At 39.4% G+C, this 17,470-nt stretch overlaps 1 protein-coding gene across 1 annotated transcript; it reads left to right on the top strand.

Moving 5' to 3' along the window:
- The first annotated feature begins 8,045 nt into the window (after positions 1-8,045).
- chinmo (Chronologically inappropriate morphogenesis) lies at positions 8,046-16,291 on the top strand. The gene is given in 5 exon segments (XM_041776179.2): positions 8,046-8,801; positions 12,910-13,127; positions 13,192-14,051; positions 14,133-14,280; positions 14,336-16,291. Coding segments are annotated over 5 exon segments (2,592 nt in total). The 5' UTR covers positions 8,046-8,683; the 3' UTR covers positions 15,584-16,291.
- The last annotated feature ends 1,179 nt before the right edge of the window (positions 16,292-17,470 follow it).

The raw sequence follows: 17,470 nt of genomic DNA, 5'->3' as shown, positions 1-17,470 counted from the left end.
CTAAAGTCATTGAAACCCAGGCTAACAGAAGGCTTTCCTTCCCAAAAAAGAAACCACATAGAACCAAACAAACCAAAAACCGACAAAAGCTTTCAGTCTTGTATCTCTTGTATTTCTAATTTCAATCGAAAAACCTACACCTCTCCCCAACTCTACAGCTTAACGTACTAATTGACAAGCAAGCAAAAATATTTACGTACTCAAGTCCAAACATTCTAATCAATGCACTGCGAGGGACAAAGGATCGGCCTTAAAAAAATACGAGGGAAGCCAGGAAAACCAAAACCGATGGAGAGATATAGAAGCCCAATCTCTGGCAGAAGTAGGCATAGCTTACAAGAAAGGAAGGAGTATAGATATATATACTATATGCGAGAGGGGTTGCAGCAGGACAACGAAGCCTTTCAAACAAACAGCAATCCTGGCCAGGGAAATTCATCAAAGCCTGTAAAAAAAAAATAAGGGAAGGGAGAAGCGTTTTCAGCCTCGGCTCCTGTGCGTCGTCGTTGTCCAACTGTCAAAATGCGTCGAAGCGAACATCATTGGATTTGTGATTGAACAGAAATTTCCATACATTGAAGCCACTCCTCCTCTTTTTTTTACTTTTTTCTGTGCCGTTGTCTGCCCATTTTCATTTAGAAAATGCATGCTGGAGTGATAATGCTGAATCTGGGTGGGTTTGGGGCCTGGACAACCTTCATTAGTCCAGGTCTATACTCTAACTCCTGGGGAGAATCGAAAATTTATATTTACGGAATTGTAAGTTATGCACTCGACTGAATCTCTCGCACTGTGAATTGTCTGTCAAATGTCGCGACAAGCGGAATTTCCCTTCGCATTTTTTCCAGAGTGGTTTTCCCTGTCACAGAACCCTCCACCTCCACCTCCAACCCCCAAAAACCCTAAAGTCGAACGAACGTTCAATAATTGTGTAAAGCGCTTTCAGTTTTACATTTCAATCTTAATTTAGTTTTCGGCACAACGTTTGCTTGCCATTTACTCTCTGACCAAGGATTGACGACCGCCGAATGCCGGACAAAAGGGTTTCCATTCGCAACAATCGGGGTTGGCCATCATCATGAGGTTGGTATGAAGCTAAAGGGGTATTTACGGATTTCGTTTGCTCAGGGTTTGGGGTCTAGGCAAATTGTTATTTTTGTTGTTCGCCATTTGGCCAGTTGATCTTTTGGCTAATGAAGTTTGTCATTGAGCTTTATTTAATTTGGTGATGATGCAAATAAAACAACAGGAAGGAAAAGGGGAAGAGCAGGGAAATTATAGAAGGGGAGATAAATTCTATAAAGGCGGAAGAGGAAACATTTTAAAAAGGTTCAATTGCAGATTGTTATTTCTCTTACATTTCTTACAAAACTTCTTCACTTATTAATCTGTGAATAGAACATATTCTTAAAAGTCCAATTATTAATTTCAAAATTTTATAACCTTTATAAAACCTGTTATAAAATATTAACAAAATTGTATTGCATTTCTCCCCAAAATTTTCCCACCCCTTAGCCTCTTAAAATCAGTTCCCCTCTTGAGTTTTGCAACTGAAAACGTTTCCGTAAAACTTTGACAGTTTTCAAATTCAAGATGACAATTTGAGCTGTCATGGACAGAGGTGGAAAAAGATGCGGGGGTTTTTGAGTGGGGGAAAGGTCAATTCTTTTCAGGCCCACCTGCAGCTGTCAAGTTGACCTCCTCCTACTCCTGCTTCACCTCCTGCTTCTCTACCTACTCCTCTACCTTCCTTCTTTTCCCCCCCTCATCATTCTAACCATCTAGAGAATTGCTTAAAACAATTGCGCATATGACGCGTGGCCTGCGTGAAAATTGCAACATTACAACGTGTAGGAAAATGGTTGGGAAATGTCAGAGGGTCGAGAGAGTGAGGGGTGGCATAGCACTTGGACACCGTCCATCGCCTGGCTGTTCCTGCCAGTTACCTTTTTGACATTTGATTGAGATTTGTTATCGGCGAATTCATCAATGATATATACAATAAAAATACATACGCAATGTGCCGGGTATGGGGATTTTTTCGGCCAGACTATGTGAGACGCACAAAAAAGGGAACTCAGAGGGAAGAGAGACTCCCGTCCAGTGACCATTCATCCTGTGTGTCTGGCCAAAGGGGGGATGGTTGCTGCCCACACCCACCTGGCAATAGTTATCGGCCTGGACCAGTGACATTCGCAGGCAGGCTGGCATCCTGGGTCCGTGTTACTTCTATTAGATTTTTTCCTCTGCCTAAAATAAAGGCAAAAAAAAAATAAGCGAAAATGGGAAAACGGGCAAAGGCAGACCCACAACCAAGCAGCTGTTGTTTGGTCCTGCCCCAGCCTACACCCTCCTCCCTGCCCCCCAGCTTGTTGTGTATTTTTGCAATAAACCAAGGCACACACACGAATGGAAAGAGCTGGCCATGCGTACCTTTCGATCCTTGTGTGACATTTGAATTCGGCAGGAGGACAACGAAAAGTGGGTAAATGGGGGGAACCTTTTCTTTTAGCCAACTTTGGCAGCCATGCAGAGAGACCTCCCTCTACACCACCCCCCTGTTTAGGCCAACGTTTGCGTATCTATTTTTTAATTTTGCTGACGAGGCACGAAAACATACACAGAACGCAATTGTTCCAACGTCCACAATGCATTCCAGTAGCTCAGAGGATGCTGGATGCTGGATGCTTCTCCTGGCTCCTGTTTTGTGTCCTGACATGTGTGCGTCTCATGCTGATAAGCAGTAGCCAGTCCAAAAGGGGGGTCTAAGCCATCTCCCCTTTGCACACACACACACAGAGAGTCCGCGCCAAATGAAAAGTTAAACTGTGTGACGCGTTGGAAAATGCGGGATTGGGTAAAGGATGTGAGAGAGCATTCATCCAGCCAGGATGTTTGATTCTAGAAACACCCCTCCTTCCCTTTTCTGTGTGATGAATATTTACTGCGTGCGCTAACTGCTAACTACCTACAGGTATTCCCCTCATTTTTTGACATTTTTAATTGGGTTTGAGCAACGCCGAACGCGAACGTTAACGCAGATAAAGCTGGGGGGGTTAAGAGGCGTACAGTTTTTGCCACTTTACGCTTGTCTGTCGCGAGTCTTGTTCCCCATGATTGAATGCTGGCCAAAAAATCTAAGGGTTCAATTTCAAACAGAAACTTAACCGTCTATTAAAGGTAAACATCAAGGAAAAGTTGTTAAGTAAACAATATCAAGAAGGTTATTTCTAAGTTAGATCGATTTTTAAGGGATTTCTGGGTCTTAACTGGTAAATTATAAATTTGTATACAACCAATTTTAGAGCTATAACTTATAGTATAACTATAATATAAATAATAATATTCTAACTTCTTAACTAATCAAGTTTTCTCTCTTATTTCCACTTGCAGGTAACTAACTACAAGCCTTCAAAGCTCTCTCAAGCGTTTACTTTCTGGGTTCAAATATACCAAGTCATCGTAAGTCCAGAATATATCTCAAACCAAACTAATTATGTCTCGAAAACAATTCATTTGGAAGGCCTACATGAGCTACATAAAAATATTATACCTACCAAAAAGAAAGATACAAAAAAATTACAATTTGTAATTGCGACAAGGCAAGCGTATCTTCAAGATACACTTTGTTGTACTTGCACTGCATTAACACAACTCTTTTTTTGTTTTATTTGTGGCTGCTCAGCGAAGCGTTTTAAGCTAACTGTCAACCGAATTTGTGTTAACTGCTTTTGTTGCTTTTTGGGCCCCCTCTCTGATGGCAACTCATTTGTTATTCATGGAGCTGCATTTCAAGCTGGTTGCATTTGCGTGCATAGCTAATTACCAACAGCGACACTTGAGTTTCTACCATTGGAAATGTGGTGAAATTTTGTTGGTTAATTATTTTAGTCTTTTAATAACAGATTGAGGGAGAGATTTTTGTTGGAGGAACTTCTAAAAGTCAAAAAAATTAAAGGTGTTTATTTGCAGAAATATTTGTGGTTTAAGGAGACAGAAGTTTAGGAAATTATTTGAAGAAATTGTAGAATTATAACATTTTAAATTCTAGAAAATTAAAAAAATTGATAAGATATCCACTCGCCTAGGGTCCTAAGATTTCATTTCTGTGAGTATTAAGTAATCAGTTCCTCCTCCCCATAGATTTCCCTCAATTTGCTTTTCTATAATTCACAACTATTGCCAATAGAGGCAATTTCTTTGCACTCAAAGAGCTACTTTTTCCGTTTCTTCTGCCGGAAATATTAATAATCATATTCCCAAAGAAATCGGACCATCAAGTATTAGCCTCAAAGGCCCATTGCAATTATGTGTGTTGTAATAGGCAACCGTGCCAAGCCATAACTGCGTGAAATGAAAATGGCGACAAAGTTACTCAATTCACCTGTTTGCCGGATGTACCTGACGATGATGATGATGACAATGATGATGAGGAGGCAGAAGCAGCAGACACCTGCCACCCGCTGAGCTGCTGCTTATCTCAGCGGGCTGCAGGAAGATGTCATAACTCAGATAACACAAACAACTCATTCTCACACGTTTTTATGCAATGCAAGATGAGGTCCCGCCTGTGCCATTGGCATTGCCTTTGATGTGGCCTGGCCACCCGCGGCGAAATATTTCACAATACTTTTACAATTTCCCCAACTGGCGCTGTGAATTATGCGACATTTATTCTTGGATCTTGGGCTGCACATCTGCCGGCGTTTTTGGCATTATGCGGACATGTGTAATATCGCCTGAGGAGCATTTTCTTCATCTGTCAGTAGCAGTCCACCCACAAAAAGGGATAAGGGAGTTCCTTATTGCAGAGATTGAGAACAGAGCAGCAGGTTTCTCCAGCTGTCATTGACAACTTTTGCAATACAGATGCGGTAATGTTATCAAATCGCTGTTTTCGAATGAAATTTCACTGGAAGTGTTGGTAATATTATAGACGAAAAGGTCAACACACCGGTGGTGACATTTAGATCGAAAAACAATGTAGCATAACATTGGAGATCTAAATAGAATGCTTTATATTGATATATTTAAGGTTTAATTATGTAAAAATGAATGATTTGAAGGGTTTTCGTTTTACAGAAACTGTTTAGGTTTAAAATCACCGAAAGATATGTCTTTGAAAACATCCTTATACAAACGAATGTACTTTGATGTTGAATGGGATCTCTTTGACTAGGAAACAGACAATTATAACCTTTGGATGAAACGCTACGTGGCGATTTTCATGCTATTGGTTCTGGCGGTTCTCATTTACCAGTTTTGTAGGCAAAATGGTCTCATCAGGTGCTGCCGGCGTAAAAGTCATACCATCTTCCCAAGTCAAGAAATTCGCTTTGGCATTTCCTCTAATCAAAATCAATTTCAAGTGATATTGCAATGCGTTTCTTTGAAAAAAAAAAAAAAAAAAACAAGAAAAACCGAAAACAAAAAGCTGAGAAAAACAACAAAACAGCATCGCAAGATTTCATAATAAAATGCGTCATTTGTCGAAATTAATTGCCATTCAAATCGAACAAGAACGTTGAAAAAATAGACAGCATTTTGCACACATAAAAAGTATCTTTGTATCTATGTATCTATGTATCTGCAAAGCTGACCACTCGAGTTATGCTGCACTCAAATAAATGTGAATCACGGAATTGAAACGACTTGACGTTTTGTCTAAATAGTGCACAAGGTCAATTAGTTGAAAGAAAAAACCATCTACAAAATATAAAAAGCAATTTTAAATGCGAGTTCTTTTATTAGTATGTGTATTTCAGTCATTCAATGCTGTTTTGTTTATGCCTGGATTTATTCAGATTTTGCGGGAGAGACGAAACTTTGTTGGGAATTATGTAAATATGCCACTGATCTGCCTCAATAGTTTGATTATTGCTTTTGTTTAAAAGAAAGTGAGTCATTCTTTTGGGTTTTTAAAGGAAAAATATCAGTGAAGAAGACCAAATAATATTGTATTTAAGAGGGTAATTAAAATATAGAATATATAAAATATAAAGCTCATATCCTCATTTTATCAACGTAAGTTACCCTTTTTTATAACCCAACAAATGTTCAACTGCAACTGCTCCCATTTGGTTGCGTAATACCATCTTTCGCTTTGCCCTGAATCCGAGGATCAACCCTCTTTCGTCCTTTGCCTCCAGGCCATAGGTTCTCGATCCAAATACCATCTTCTTCTTTATTTTCCTGCCCAACACAAAGACAATTGGAAGAGCTTAGAAAGCTGCTTTTATTTCATTTGTATTTGTACATGTTCCAGGAACGCATATCCTAATGTGTGTCTTTGTGTTTGTGAAAAGGATTTACGCGTTGGTTTTTTGTACATTTCGCACATATCTCCAGCCTTTTGTTGTTGTTTGCTTAAAGGCAGATAGGTTACCAGATACCTGAGCTATGATTTCGCCTTGAGACCTTCATTCAGGTGCGATTCGTTGTGTATCTTGGTATATACAAACATACAAACAAACAAAAGAAAGAGATGGCTTGTATTTTTGATCTATTTTTCAGCTTTGGCTTTTTTCCTGCTTTTATTCTTCTTTCACATTGAGCATTTTGTGTTTTTGAAAAAGCATTTCAAATGCAGCTGCGTAAATTTCATTGCGTATATATCCCTATATTCCAAAAATAACAAAAGAGGCAGGACATTGGGAGTACAACTTCAGAGAGAAAGAGAGTGAGACAGAGAAGTCCACAAAGTACAGTTGTGCTCAGGCTAAAGCTAAAGCCTATAAAGCCTTGAAGCTAACCAAGTGCAAAAATAAAGAAGTTCTTGTTGGGTTTTGTAAAAGGCATGTTGGGGTTGCTACTTCTTCAGGGGGGATGGTAGTGAATTTGTGGATGCGGATGTTTCTGTGGAAATAGAAAGGTGATTCCTGCTTGACAAAGAGCTGGTAAAAGTTGTCTTACTTTTTTGGGGGATGAGAATGCGCGAATGCTGCTTGCAAGGTTTAAATACAAAATTTGTAGAGCCCAGTCTTAAGAATTAAATAAAATAAGGAAAGTTACAGCAAAACCTTAAATATAACTTAATTAACATATTTATTTGTAGGTTAATCTACCAATTTATTGAATACCTCTTATTATCCCTTTTATAGACACAAACCTTGACTTATTCCTTCATCAACTTCTTTCTGCATTTGTGGTTAATCATCTCGATCAATTTCTTTCAATCTTGCAATCATGATTGGCCCTCAAGGGCAACCTTACCTCCGCTGACACTCCCCTGGGCCAAATCGAATGAATAAGGAATTCAGCAGACTCGCCAAAACTGCAAACTTCCCAGGAATTTCTTAATAGCTTTTTACCGATATCTTTTTTTTTTTTCTCCTGCGGGTCCAAAAAAAGAAACCGTTGATTTTGATGGTCAACGAAGAAATAAAAAAATAACAAAAAAGGGAAACAAACTGAGAGAAAAAAAATCAACGATTCTGGATGCTGGCGAGGCCGCATTTTTCTAACGATTAAACAAATTCGAAGAAAACAAACGCATCCCATGCAACGCAGAGACTGTAGCCTCACCTGCAGTTTCCAGGAATTAAAAAAAAAAGTAAAGAAAAGAAAAAAAGGATAATAAGGAGGAAAGGAGGGCCGAAACAGTAGACGACGAACAAAGTCAAAATCAAAGTCAAAGTCAGGGCCAGAGTCAAGGGGCAGAAATCAGAAAGTTGTGCCTCGCCTGGCGCGTTGCATCAAAACCTTGGGACGGCGGCATTTTTGAGTCCAAAATTCTGAGAATTGAATCGTATATCTTCGGGAGTCTTTTTTTTCCTCTTCGTGTTTGGTTCTTTCTAAATGCTCGATTAATTTCTAATAAATTGGTCGGAAATGCTGCAGGCCAAGATAGAGTTACCAACACAAATGCGATGCAGTTTGGGCCCCAAATTTCACAGCGATGCCAAAAGCTTTTGAAATTTGAGTTTTTGTTTAAACATATTTCTTGGAACTACTTTTTGAGTAGGTAAGGTAGGGGTTATAGATACAGCTCTTTGCAATCTGCATTAGGTTTTTTTTTTTAATGCCAGAAAGCAGGCACTGAACTCCACTGTCAAACGCATCGAAAACTGAGACTAATCGCACAAAATACAATTTTTCTTCATTCTCGTTGCAGCATTTGTCGTGTTCGGATTCGATTTCGTCGTCGCTCATAATTCGTAGCTGAATTTCTTATGCAAACGCCAAACAAAAACCTATCATCATCAGCAACGAATAAACAAGTAACGGAAGTCATTGATATTGGTAAACCGGAAGTTGTCGTAGTGAAACCAACAACGAGTACGACACACAACAAATTAACTAAACAATTGCAAAATTCCCTTTGGCTAAGGATTTGCAGCAGCCGAATAGCATTTATGCTCTGCTGGCAGCTACAAAATTCCACGAAATTCCATTTTGGCAACACGAAAACAAACAAATCAAATTGCAACATCACCAATAACAACAAAACTCTCCAACAAAGACCAAAAATCATTGGCAAAAATCATAAAGAACAATTACCAAATCGCAGTCAACATTATCGTCGCTCTGGCGCCTTTCAAGCAACTTCTTGGTTCCTGAAAGTGAAGAGCTACAAGGATATAGATAGAGATACGGATACGGATACAGAAACGGCTACGGATCGGGGGACAAGAGGTACAACTATAGGCGGAGCAACGGCGGACAACGCACAACTGCTGGCAAAATGGATCCACAGCAGCAGTTCTGCCTCAAGTGGAACAGTTATTCGTCTAACTTGGCAATAACATTCTCCAATCTGTTCAAATCGGATCTGTTGGCCGATGTCACACTATCCTGCGATGGTAAGTTTTGGAGAATAATACATTTACAAATACATACTATTAATATGTGATGATATTATTATGTCGTTATGCATCTTATTTACATATATTGTTTTAAGCGATGTGCATTTACACATTTTTTTAGTCAATGGAATAGAATTTAATTAACGTAAATATTGAGAAGTATTTCAAGGGTCACTTGGATTTAGTCAAAAAGATGCGTTACGCATCTTATGCGTTATACAGAATTCGGTGTTCTATACTGAGATAGAATTTGCTTAAATACAAACTATTTAATCGAAAAAGAAGTCAAGTCATCAATACCTTTTTTTTTTCGTTTATTAAAATATTTTTAATTTAATTAGTAAATATTCTATTTTTAAATTGATCAAGAATTCAGGGGTCACTTGTATTCAATTCAATGTATTCACTTGTACTCGTTCAATATATGCGTTATGAATCTTATTCTTTATTTAGTCTTTGGTGATTTTATACTTCTATACTTTTTAAATGTAATGGAAAAGAATTGAATTAAATAAATACATACGTATTCAAACATATATTCATATATTGAATGTAATCATTTGTAATTAACCCAAGAAGCATACAGGATAAGCTCGCTCTCTTTCAATTGAGTTATTCTTATTTACCTATGACTAGTAGCTTTTCTTTTATGTTCGCCTGCTACTCATGTTTTCTCTTATTTATTTGGTAATAAGCCCAGCCTGGACAGAGTCAATCATTGATTTCTTTTGCCTGTTTTGCCGACGGTTTGTGTTTGATGATGATGGGAGACGCGAGACAGTTGGCTTTTATGGCTTGTCTCGTTCTTGTCTGTCAGCCGTTTGCTGTGTTTGTGTGTCTGTCTGAGCCCGGGCTCCTCCACACTCCCCTCCTTTCTGGGCCCTGTGTCTACTAGTTCATTTACGGCCTTTTACTACAGTTTTTATGCCAGCTTATTAAATGGCGAATAAATGCGGGCAAACCTATATAATAGCGGCACAATATATATATACATATATACTTTTATTTCGGCTGTTTGGTACATATTTATTCAGGCTTTGACTGAGGTCAGTTATTTGGGATCCTTTGTCGCTGTTTTGTATGTATTGTATGTATGTTTTTAGGACCCTTGTTAACCTTCTTTTCTTTCTCTTTTGATTTGGGTTTAAATATTTTCCTTTTTGCCCCCCGGTTTTGTTGGGTCTTTATGTGCTTAAAGCATCTTGGCTTACTTTTTATGATTATTATATAGCATTTGTATGCCATTTCATGTTTCTATTTAGCTTTATGTTAACCTTGACTTAATTTATGCTTTAAATTTTACAAGAATTTTGAGACTTTAAAAGGTTTCTTCATTGCTCATACGCCCTGTAGGCGAGAGTATAGATTTTTTTCTTGTTTTTTTTGCATTGATTGAATGAGTGATGCTGGGATTATTATGGGGTATAGAAGGTAAAAGGAGTGAGCAAATCATACGCAGACAACTTCCCCAAAAAAGGGGAGAAAAAGTGGGATAAAATGAGGGCTAAAAAGAGGGCTAAAAAGAGGACTAAAAAAACCTATCTAGACAAATCCAGCTGGAACCCTTTTGGGCTTCCTGTTCCTGTTGTCATTCATATCAATCGAAGTGGTACTACTTTTGATTAAAATTTTCAACGTTCCAACGCCACACACAACCCTTTGGTCGGTTTTAATTGTGGTTTTTAATATTTCCCTTGGAGTAAGGGTGGACTTTCCATTTTGAATTCTACATTTGTTATGTTTGATTTGTTTTTGGATCTTCCTTTTTTTTTCTTGAAGCATTAAATATTTGGCTGTCTGTGAAAACAAAGGCAAATAACGTATGTTTTTTATTGTTTTTAATATTCATGTGCTTGGTTTTATTTTTCTTGTATTTTTTTTATCGTTTGAAAGGATTTTAGGAGTTTTAGGTTTTGTTGGGGGGCATGTTTAGCACTTGAGAAATGAGCATTTTTACCCAAATGAACATTTGCTTGGCCTTGGGCTATGTTTTTGGGTGTGAGATATGTTTTGAAAATATAAAGAAAGGGGTAAAATTTAGGGGAGGTTTTTACAGGCTGATATTAACTTGAAATATATATGCTTTTTTTAGAAAGATTTTAATAAAGATTTTTGAAAAAATAACAAAAAATTTATAGAAGTATAAAATACTAATTAATTCCTTACTAGTTCTCGTTGAAAAGAATTCAATATATTAGTAAAAATATTTGCTTAATTTATTAGTTATAAATCAATTACTAGTTCTTAATGTTTTTTAATTATATATATATTTTTTTAATATTTTTTAGGAAGGATTATAGGACCACTATAGAATATAATATTAGTAAAAATATTTGCTTAATTTAATAGTTATAAATCAATTACTAGTTCTTAATGTTTTTTAATTATATATATATTTTTTTAATATTTTTTAAGAAGGATTATAGGACCACTATAGAATATAATACTTAAAATAATTGCAGAACTTAAAAGTAACCAATTTCTTTACTAATTTTTTATTTTTTAGCCACGTGTTTGTTTGTTTTTATAGCCATGAATCATTCGATTAGATTATGGCCAGAAAAAAACAGAAATTTGCGAGTACTTGAGCCTTTTGTTATTGCCAAACTGCAATAACCAAAAATATAACCGAAAGGAAAAAAAATCAAAACAAATTGCGGAGCAAATGAAAAAGCGAACAGCAAACGCAGAACGTAAACAAGAGCGGAAAAAAATACATATAATATATATATACACATTATATGTCATTTCTTTATCAAGGCCAGGCCCAAGCGAGGGAATTTGTATAGCGTGTGTGTGTGTGTGTAGGGTGTGCGAGTGTTATTATATATATTTTTTTTTGCGTTTCTTTTGTGGTGATTGTGACCCAATTTCTGTTGTATCAAGTGTTAGAAAATCAGCCAAATAAAGCAAAAGCAAATGTACGTCTGATATGGAAACATAATCGCAAGAATGATGGAAAAAATAAGCAAAATAAAAGTAAAATAAAGTTTTATTTTGTGGGGTAAACAAGTGTGTGGATGCAATTTGCGTAGTCGAAAATTAATCAAAAAAATAAAGATTATATAATGACGACTTGGATCGCTCATACGCAGCGTTGCCTGAATCACTTCCGAGTGCGACGCGTGTGTGGTGTATGCAATGCTTTTGTTTTTGACCTTGGCTGTCAGCTGCTGCTGCCTTGCCCCACGAATTGAATTTCTTATCAGCTCTTATCAGCCTTTTTGGGCGTTTGAGGCAAGAATTGACACAATTCTTTTGAATTTCACATAATATGCACTAGAAGCGATAAGCCTCTCAGAAAATACAAAAAAATAAGAGTGAGGAAATGTTTAATGCATTACCAAGTACCAAGTGTCAAACTTGAAATATATTTATGAACCAGATTGGGCGGTAAATAATAATTCTTGAAGCCAGAACCCTGCTGTTTGAGTCTGCTTTCAATTTGGCTTAAGTAATGCTCGAAGCTAACACAACAAGTGCCCCATAAAAGCCAAAGACATAACTGCCAGCACCCACCAAACCCCCCAAAAAAGAAAAAAAAAATTAAGAGAGGGAGACATAAAGAGAGCGTGGAAAAAATATGTCTTATACACACACACACACACACAGAGAAACACTTGCTTTTGGTCTAGCATTAAGTATACGCCGGGTGGGTTACCTGGTCTTGTATGTGCCAGGAGTCCTGGCCCAGGACACAAAAAGATACTTACTATACAGAATCAAGACGACATTTTTGATGTTGAATAATAACTCAGACACAAAGCGAGAGAGAGAAAATCATTTCCTTGCTGCGGGTTTTATTGTCCTGCTTCTTGTACGTGTTTATGTGGGTGTCTTTCTGTGTGTGTATATATATTGGTGTGTATATATTTGACATGATTTTTTATGAGTTCAAGGTCTTGGTTAGCTTTCTAAGGCCGACACCTGTTGGTAACAGGGAAGTTTGTGGGAGAAACAAGATGCTTTAAAGGGTGGCCAAAAGATTAACAAGTAAAATATTAACAAATTTTTTGTAAGAATTTTCTTCTTGTTTCTTGTATTACTTTATTATTCTCATATTTTTCTATTATTATAATATTTCTTTTCTATTCTCTTTTTGCAGGCGCAGTTTTTAAAGCCCACAAACTTATATTGGCGGCCTGCTCAAAGAAGTTCGCCGATCTGTTTGAAAACACGCCCACAAACGGCCAGTGTGTCATCATACTGGAGGCCACCACGCCGGATAATATGGCTGCACTCTTGGAGTTTATGTACAAGGGTGAGGTCCATGTGTCCCAAGAGGCGCTCAACAGTTTCCTCAAGTCTGCCGAGAGTTTACAGGTAAATATCCAAAATATAATTCTTTATTTTAATTATTTACTATTTAAATTACTTACTATTCCAGGTCAAAGGCCTGTCCACAGAGACGGGACGCCTGGCGGCCCAGCAGGCGCAACAGCAGCAACACATGGGCGACAGCTCACCGCTGGACTCGCCAACGGGACGAAGGAGCATGCGAAATAGCCTGAGCGGAGGCAATGGCAGCAACATCCTGCCTGGTGGTGCCGCTGGTGTAGGCATTGGACTGGGTGGTGTGACGGGAGCCAACTCCATACCCGGAGGTCTAGGCAATGGCAATGGCCTGAGCCTGGCCGGAGCTCTGAGCGGCATGGCTGCGGCTGGAGGCATGGCAGCGGCTGCCAGTGTGGCAGCCAGCGGTCTGAGTGCTTTGGCGGCCAGTGCGAATGCTCTGGACAGATGCGGCAGTGCTGGTGGTAATATAATTGGAGGAACAGCGGCGGGAATTGGTCCACTGAGTGGAGGAACAGGAACTGGCGGCGGCAATGGTGGCATGGGTGTCGGCGGCAATGGCGTCGGCGGCAACAATGGACCCATTAGCCTGGGCAGCGGTGCTGGCGCCGCTCATCACCTGGGCGGATCTACCGGCAGCTTGAAGCAAGAATGCGATTCGCTTATGCATCCGGGTGGCAGTAGCTCCTCCTCGGGAGGCATGGGCTATACCCATGTGCCGCCCATCTACCGACCCATCTCCTACGAGCCGCTGCGTAAGCGAGCCCTGCGTAGTCCTTATGCGGAGCAAGAGCAGCGTGGATCCGTGCTAAGAGATGGTTCCAAGAACTCATCTTCAGAGTGTCCCAGCCCGATTAATAAGCCACCCTACCACCGTCCCTCGTCCAGCGCCTCCTCAACGGCGCCCACTGAGGCGGATACCATGCATTCGGAAAGAGCTTCGCCACAGTCCAGGTGGGTTTTCGGGGGAGGAAATTGGTTTCTAAATTGACTTTATATTTATAATATTTGTTCTTAATTTCTAACCCCTTTTAGTCGCTATGAGAACCACAGTCCCAGCACCACAGCCGGCAATGGCAATGTAACCAGTGGCCTGGATCGCATTGTAAAATCTGAGCGCAACAATGGCAGTGCCAATGAGGCTAATGATGACGACCGCGAGCTTATGGATGAGTCAGCAGATGTAAGTATATCCTTTACAATTCCGAAATTTTCCTAAATTTTAATTTTTAATTAAGAACGGAGCCGAGGATCTGCGCGTAAAGCTGGAGAACTCAAACTATTCACCGCCGCCACCGCCAAACTCAAACACCTCATCGACAACCACACCGAATGCCCTGCTGGAGAACCTCAAGAATGCCGATGGATCCCTGTCCGGTAACCTGGCCGCCTCTATAGCTCCAGCGGACATGCTTAACGTTTGGAATGCCACCAAGATGAACAACAAGAACAGCGTCAATACGGCCGATGGCAAGAAACTCAAGTGTTTATATTGCGATCGCCTCTATGGCTATGAGACGAATCTGCGAGCACACATCCGCCAGAGACATCAGGGCATCCGTGTGCCCTGTCCCTTCTGCGAGCGAACCTTTACGCGTAACAACACTGTGCGCCGGCATATTGCACGAGAACACAAGCAGGAAATTGGTTTGGCGGCGGGAGCAACCATTGCACCCGCCCATGTGGCAGCAGCGGCAGCGGCGGCAGCAGCCGCCAATCATTCACCATAGGAAGCGGCCGCAACAGCAGCGGCAGCAGTAGTCATGAACGCCCACAAGGAGGCGGCAAAGCAGCGCAAACGTAAATCACTCAAGATGGCACTGGAGAAGTGCATGCAGCGACGGGATGCCATGGCGGCGGAGTCCACCACGGGGGGAGACGAGGGAGAGGGGGCAGTATCGGAGGGTGTAGGATCAGGAGGAGGAAATGGCGGTGATGCGGGAGCAGGCTCAGCGGGCACTGAGCCACCGTTCACGTACGAACAGCAGCAGCAGCGAATGCACCAGGAGCTGGCTCTGCAAATCAAGGCGGCCATGGCTGCCGAGCAGGCACAGGCGGCAGCGGAGGCGCAGGCATCTGTGGAGGCCATGGATTCAACCATGAATACCACGGCCAATACAACCACCACAGGCACCACCACCACCAACACCACCACAAATACCAACACCACCAGCGATGGCTGCAGCGATGCAGAGGCCAGCGATGGCAGCGAACGTCCCATGGAAGTGGACGAGCAGCCGCCAGAGCCGCAGCCAGGTTCAGAGCTCCTGGTGGTAGAGCCAAAGATCGAAGTGCTGTCGGATTCAGAGGACGATGAGGATCAACTGCATCTGCATATGGCCGAGGAGGATGAGGATGAACCCAGTGTCCAGGCCGAAGCCATATACGATCACATGCCCACCACGCCCACCAGCCCCAACATGATACCACCGCCCAACGAGACGCCCATATTGACCTCCACGCCCAAGGTCAATGTGGAGCAGTAGGAGAGAAGAGGATGCCCCCCAAAGAAGCTGCTTAGATTTAGGTTAACAAACGACGATGAATGGAGTTAGATGAGTGATTTTACGAAAAGATTTACGCGCGCAAAAGAAAAGAACAATGACTACTGTTGCAACTGCTGTTGCCCTCGGAGACCAGACCCAGAAAATGGGGCAAACTAAAAATTGATTATAACTGCAAAACAAAACAAAAACAATTACTAATATGCTAAGATTTATGACACAGACAGACCGACCGAAGCATGCACACACGAAACCGGAAACGGAAACGATAAGAAACGAAAGGAAACCGAAGAAGGCAGTTTTTGATGTCCAACTTTTTGCAGATTTTTATGTGATTACAACATTTGTGTTGAAAGCCAGCAGCCACCAATTAGCAACACATCCAATTTATAAACAATTTATTAAACAACAGTAAACAAAAACAGAGCTCAAAACTGAGAAATAGAAATAAATGCAATCCGGCTGAAAAATCGTTTTCAGGGTGCTAATCAAACAAAATACTAAAAACCAACAACACTCGCAATGCAATTTAATTAAAAACAAGCAGAAGAAACAACAAATTAAAACTTAAAACTACAAAAAATAGTAAAAATGCAAAAAGTTTGAACGTTTTTGATTGGTACAGAGCCTCAAAAAAAAAAACAAAAGGATATTAAAGTGTAGAATATTTGTTTATTCGTGTGTGTTGAGGAGGATCGCGAGATTGATCGATCGATATGATTAAATTATTGTCGCATAATGTATATTTTTGATTTCCTATAGAAACACAAGTCTCACAAACTGCAAGAAACGATATATAAATGAATTTAACACAAGCGTTAAAAGTAATGAGTAAAAACTGTACACAAAATAGCTGCAACAAAACAAACTACAAAGCAACAATAGCAACAACAAAAACCGCAACCACAAGTACCTGCAAACAATTAAAATAGTATAAAATAATTTAAAAAAAACAAAAGAAACAAAATACATAAATAGCAAACGAGAAACTCTGACTAAAAAGGAACCAATAAGAAGAAAAAGAGAGAGAGAGAGGGGAGAGTGGCTCCTTCCTACACTCACTACCAAAGCTCAACTGCCACTGCCCCTTTTGCCGCGTTTTTTTGTAAATAATTTTATTAAATTAAATAATACGAAAAGGTAAAAATATAGGGAAACAGAAGTAGGGCTTTAGTGATCGTGGAGGAGCTGCTGCTCCTAGGAACTGAGAGTTAATTTGCTTTAAAGTTTAAACATATTTTTTTGTGTTTTGTGATTTTTCGTACATATTTCGTTTTATGATTTTCGATTCCATCAAGTTTAGGCCTCAAAATTTCAAAACAAAACTGCTTTTGGCTACAACAAAAAATTCATTAAAAAAAACCGAAATGCAAATTCAATTCCGAATTCAGAAGAAAAGTTTCTAAGTAAATATGAGAAAACAATTGGTAAATTGGGTGCCTATAAGAAATATATAATTAAATGACTACTAGTAAAATTTTATAAACAAAGAAAAAAAGTATATTTAACGATGTGAGAGAGAGAGATAGAGAGAAAAGCATAAAGTAAATGTAATTATTTTTTAATTGAATTGAAATAATAATTCTAGTGCAACATGTTACAACAACAACAAGCAAAATATTAAAGCAGAAAAACCACTCAAAAACGTTCTCAAAAACTTGACAAAACGCAAAAGAAACAGCAACAACAATTACAGCAAGCAAACAAACAAAAAACAGCAAACCAAAATTCAAAATCGAAACTTTTTGGCACACCTTTGGAAAACATTTTTCGTACAAAAGAAAATTCACCAAGAAAAAAAAAGAAAATCCAACCAACAAAAATTCAAAATTCATTTTTTCGGCTCTTATAATTTCGATGACAAACAAA

The sequence above is a fragment of the Drosophila kikkawai genome, chromosome 2L, assembly GCF_030179895.1.
Source record: "Drosophila kikkawai strain 14028-0561.14 chromosome 2L, DkikHiC1v2, whole genome shotgun sequence".
Classification (NCBI taxonomy): Eukaryota; Metazoa; Arthropoda; class Insecta; order Diptera; family Drosophilidae; genus Drosophila; species Drosophila kikkawai.
This window is presented reverse-complemented; position numbering and strand designations above follow the sequence as displayed.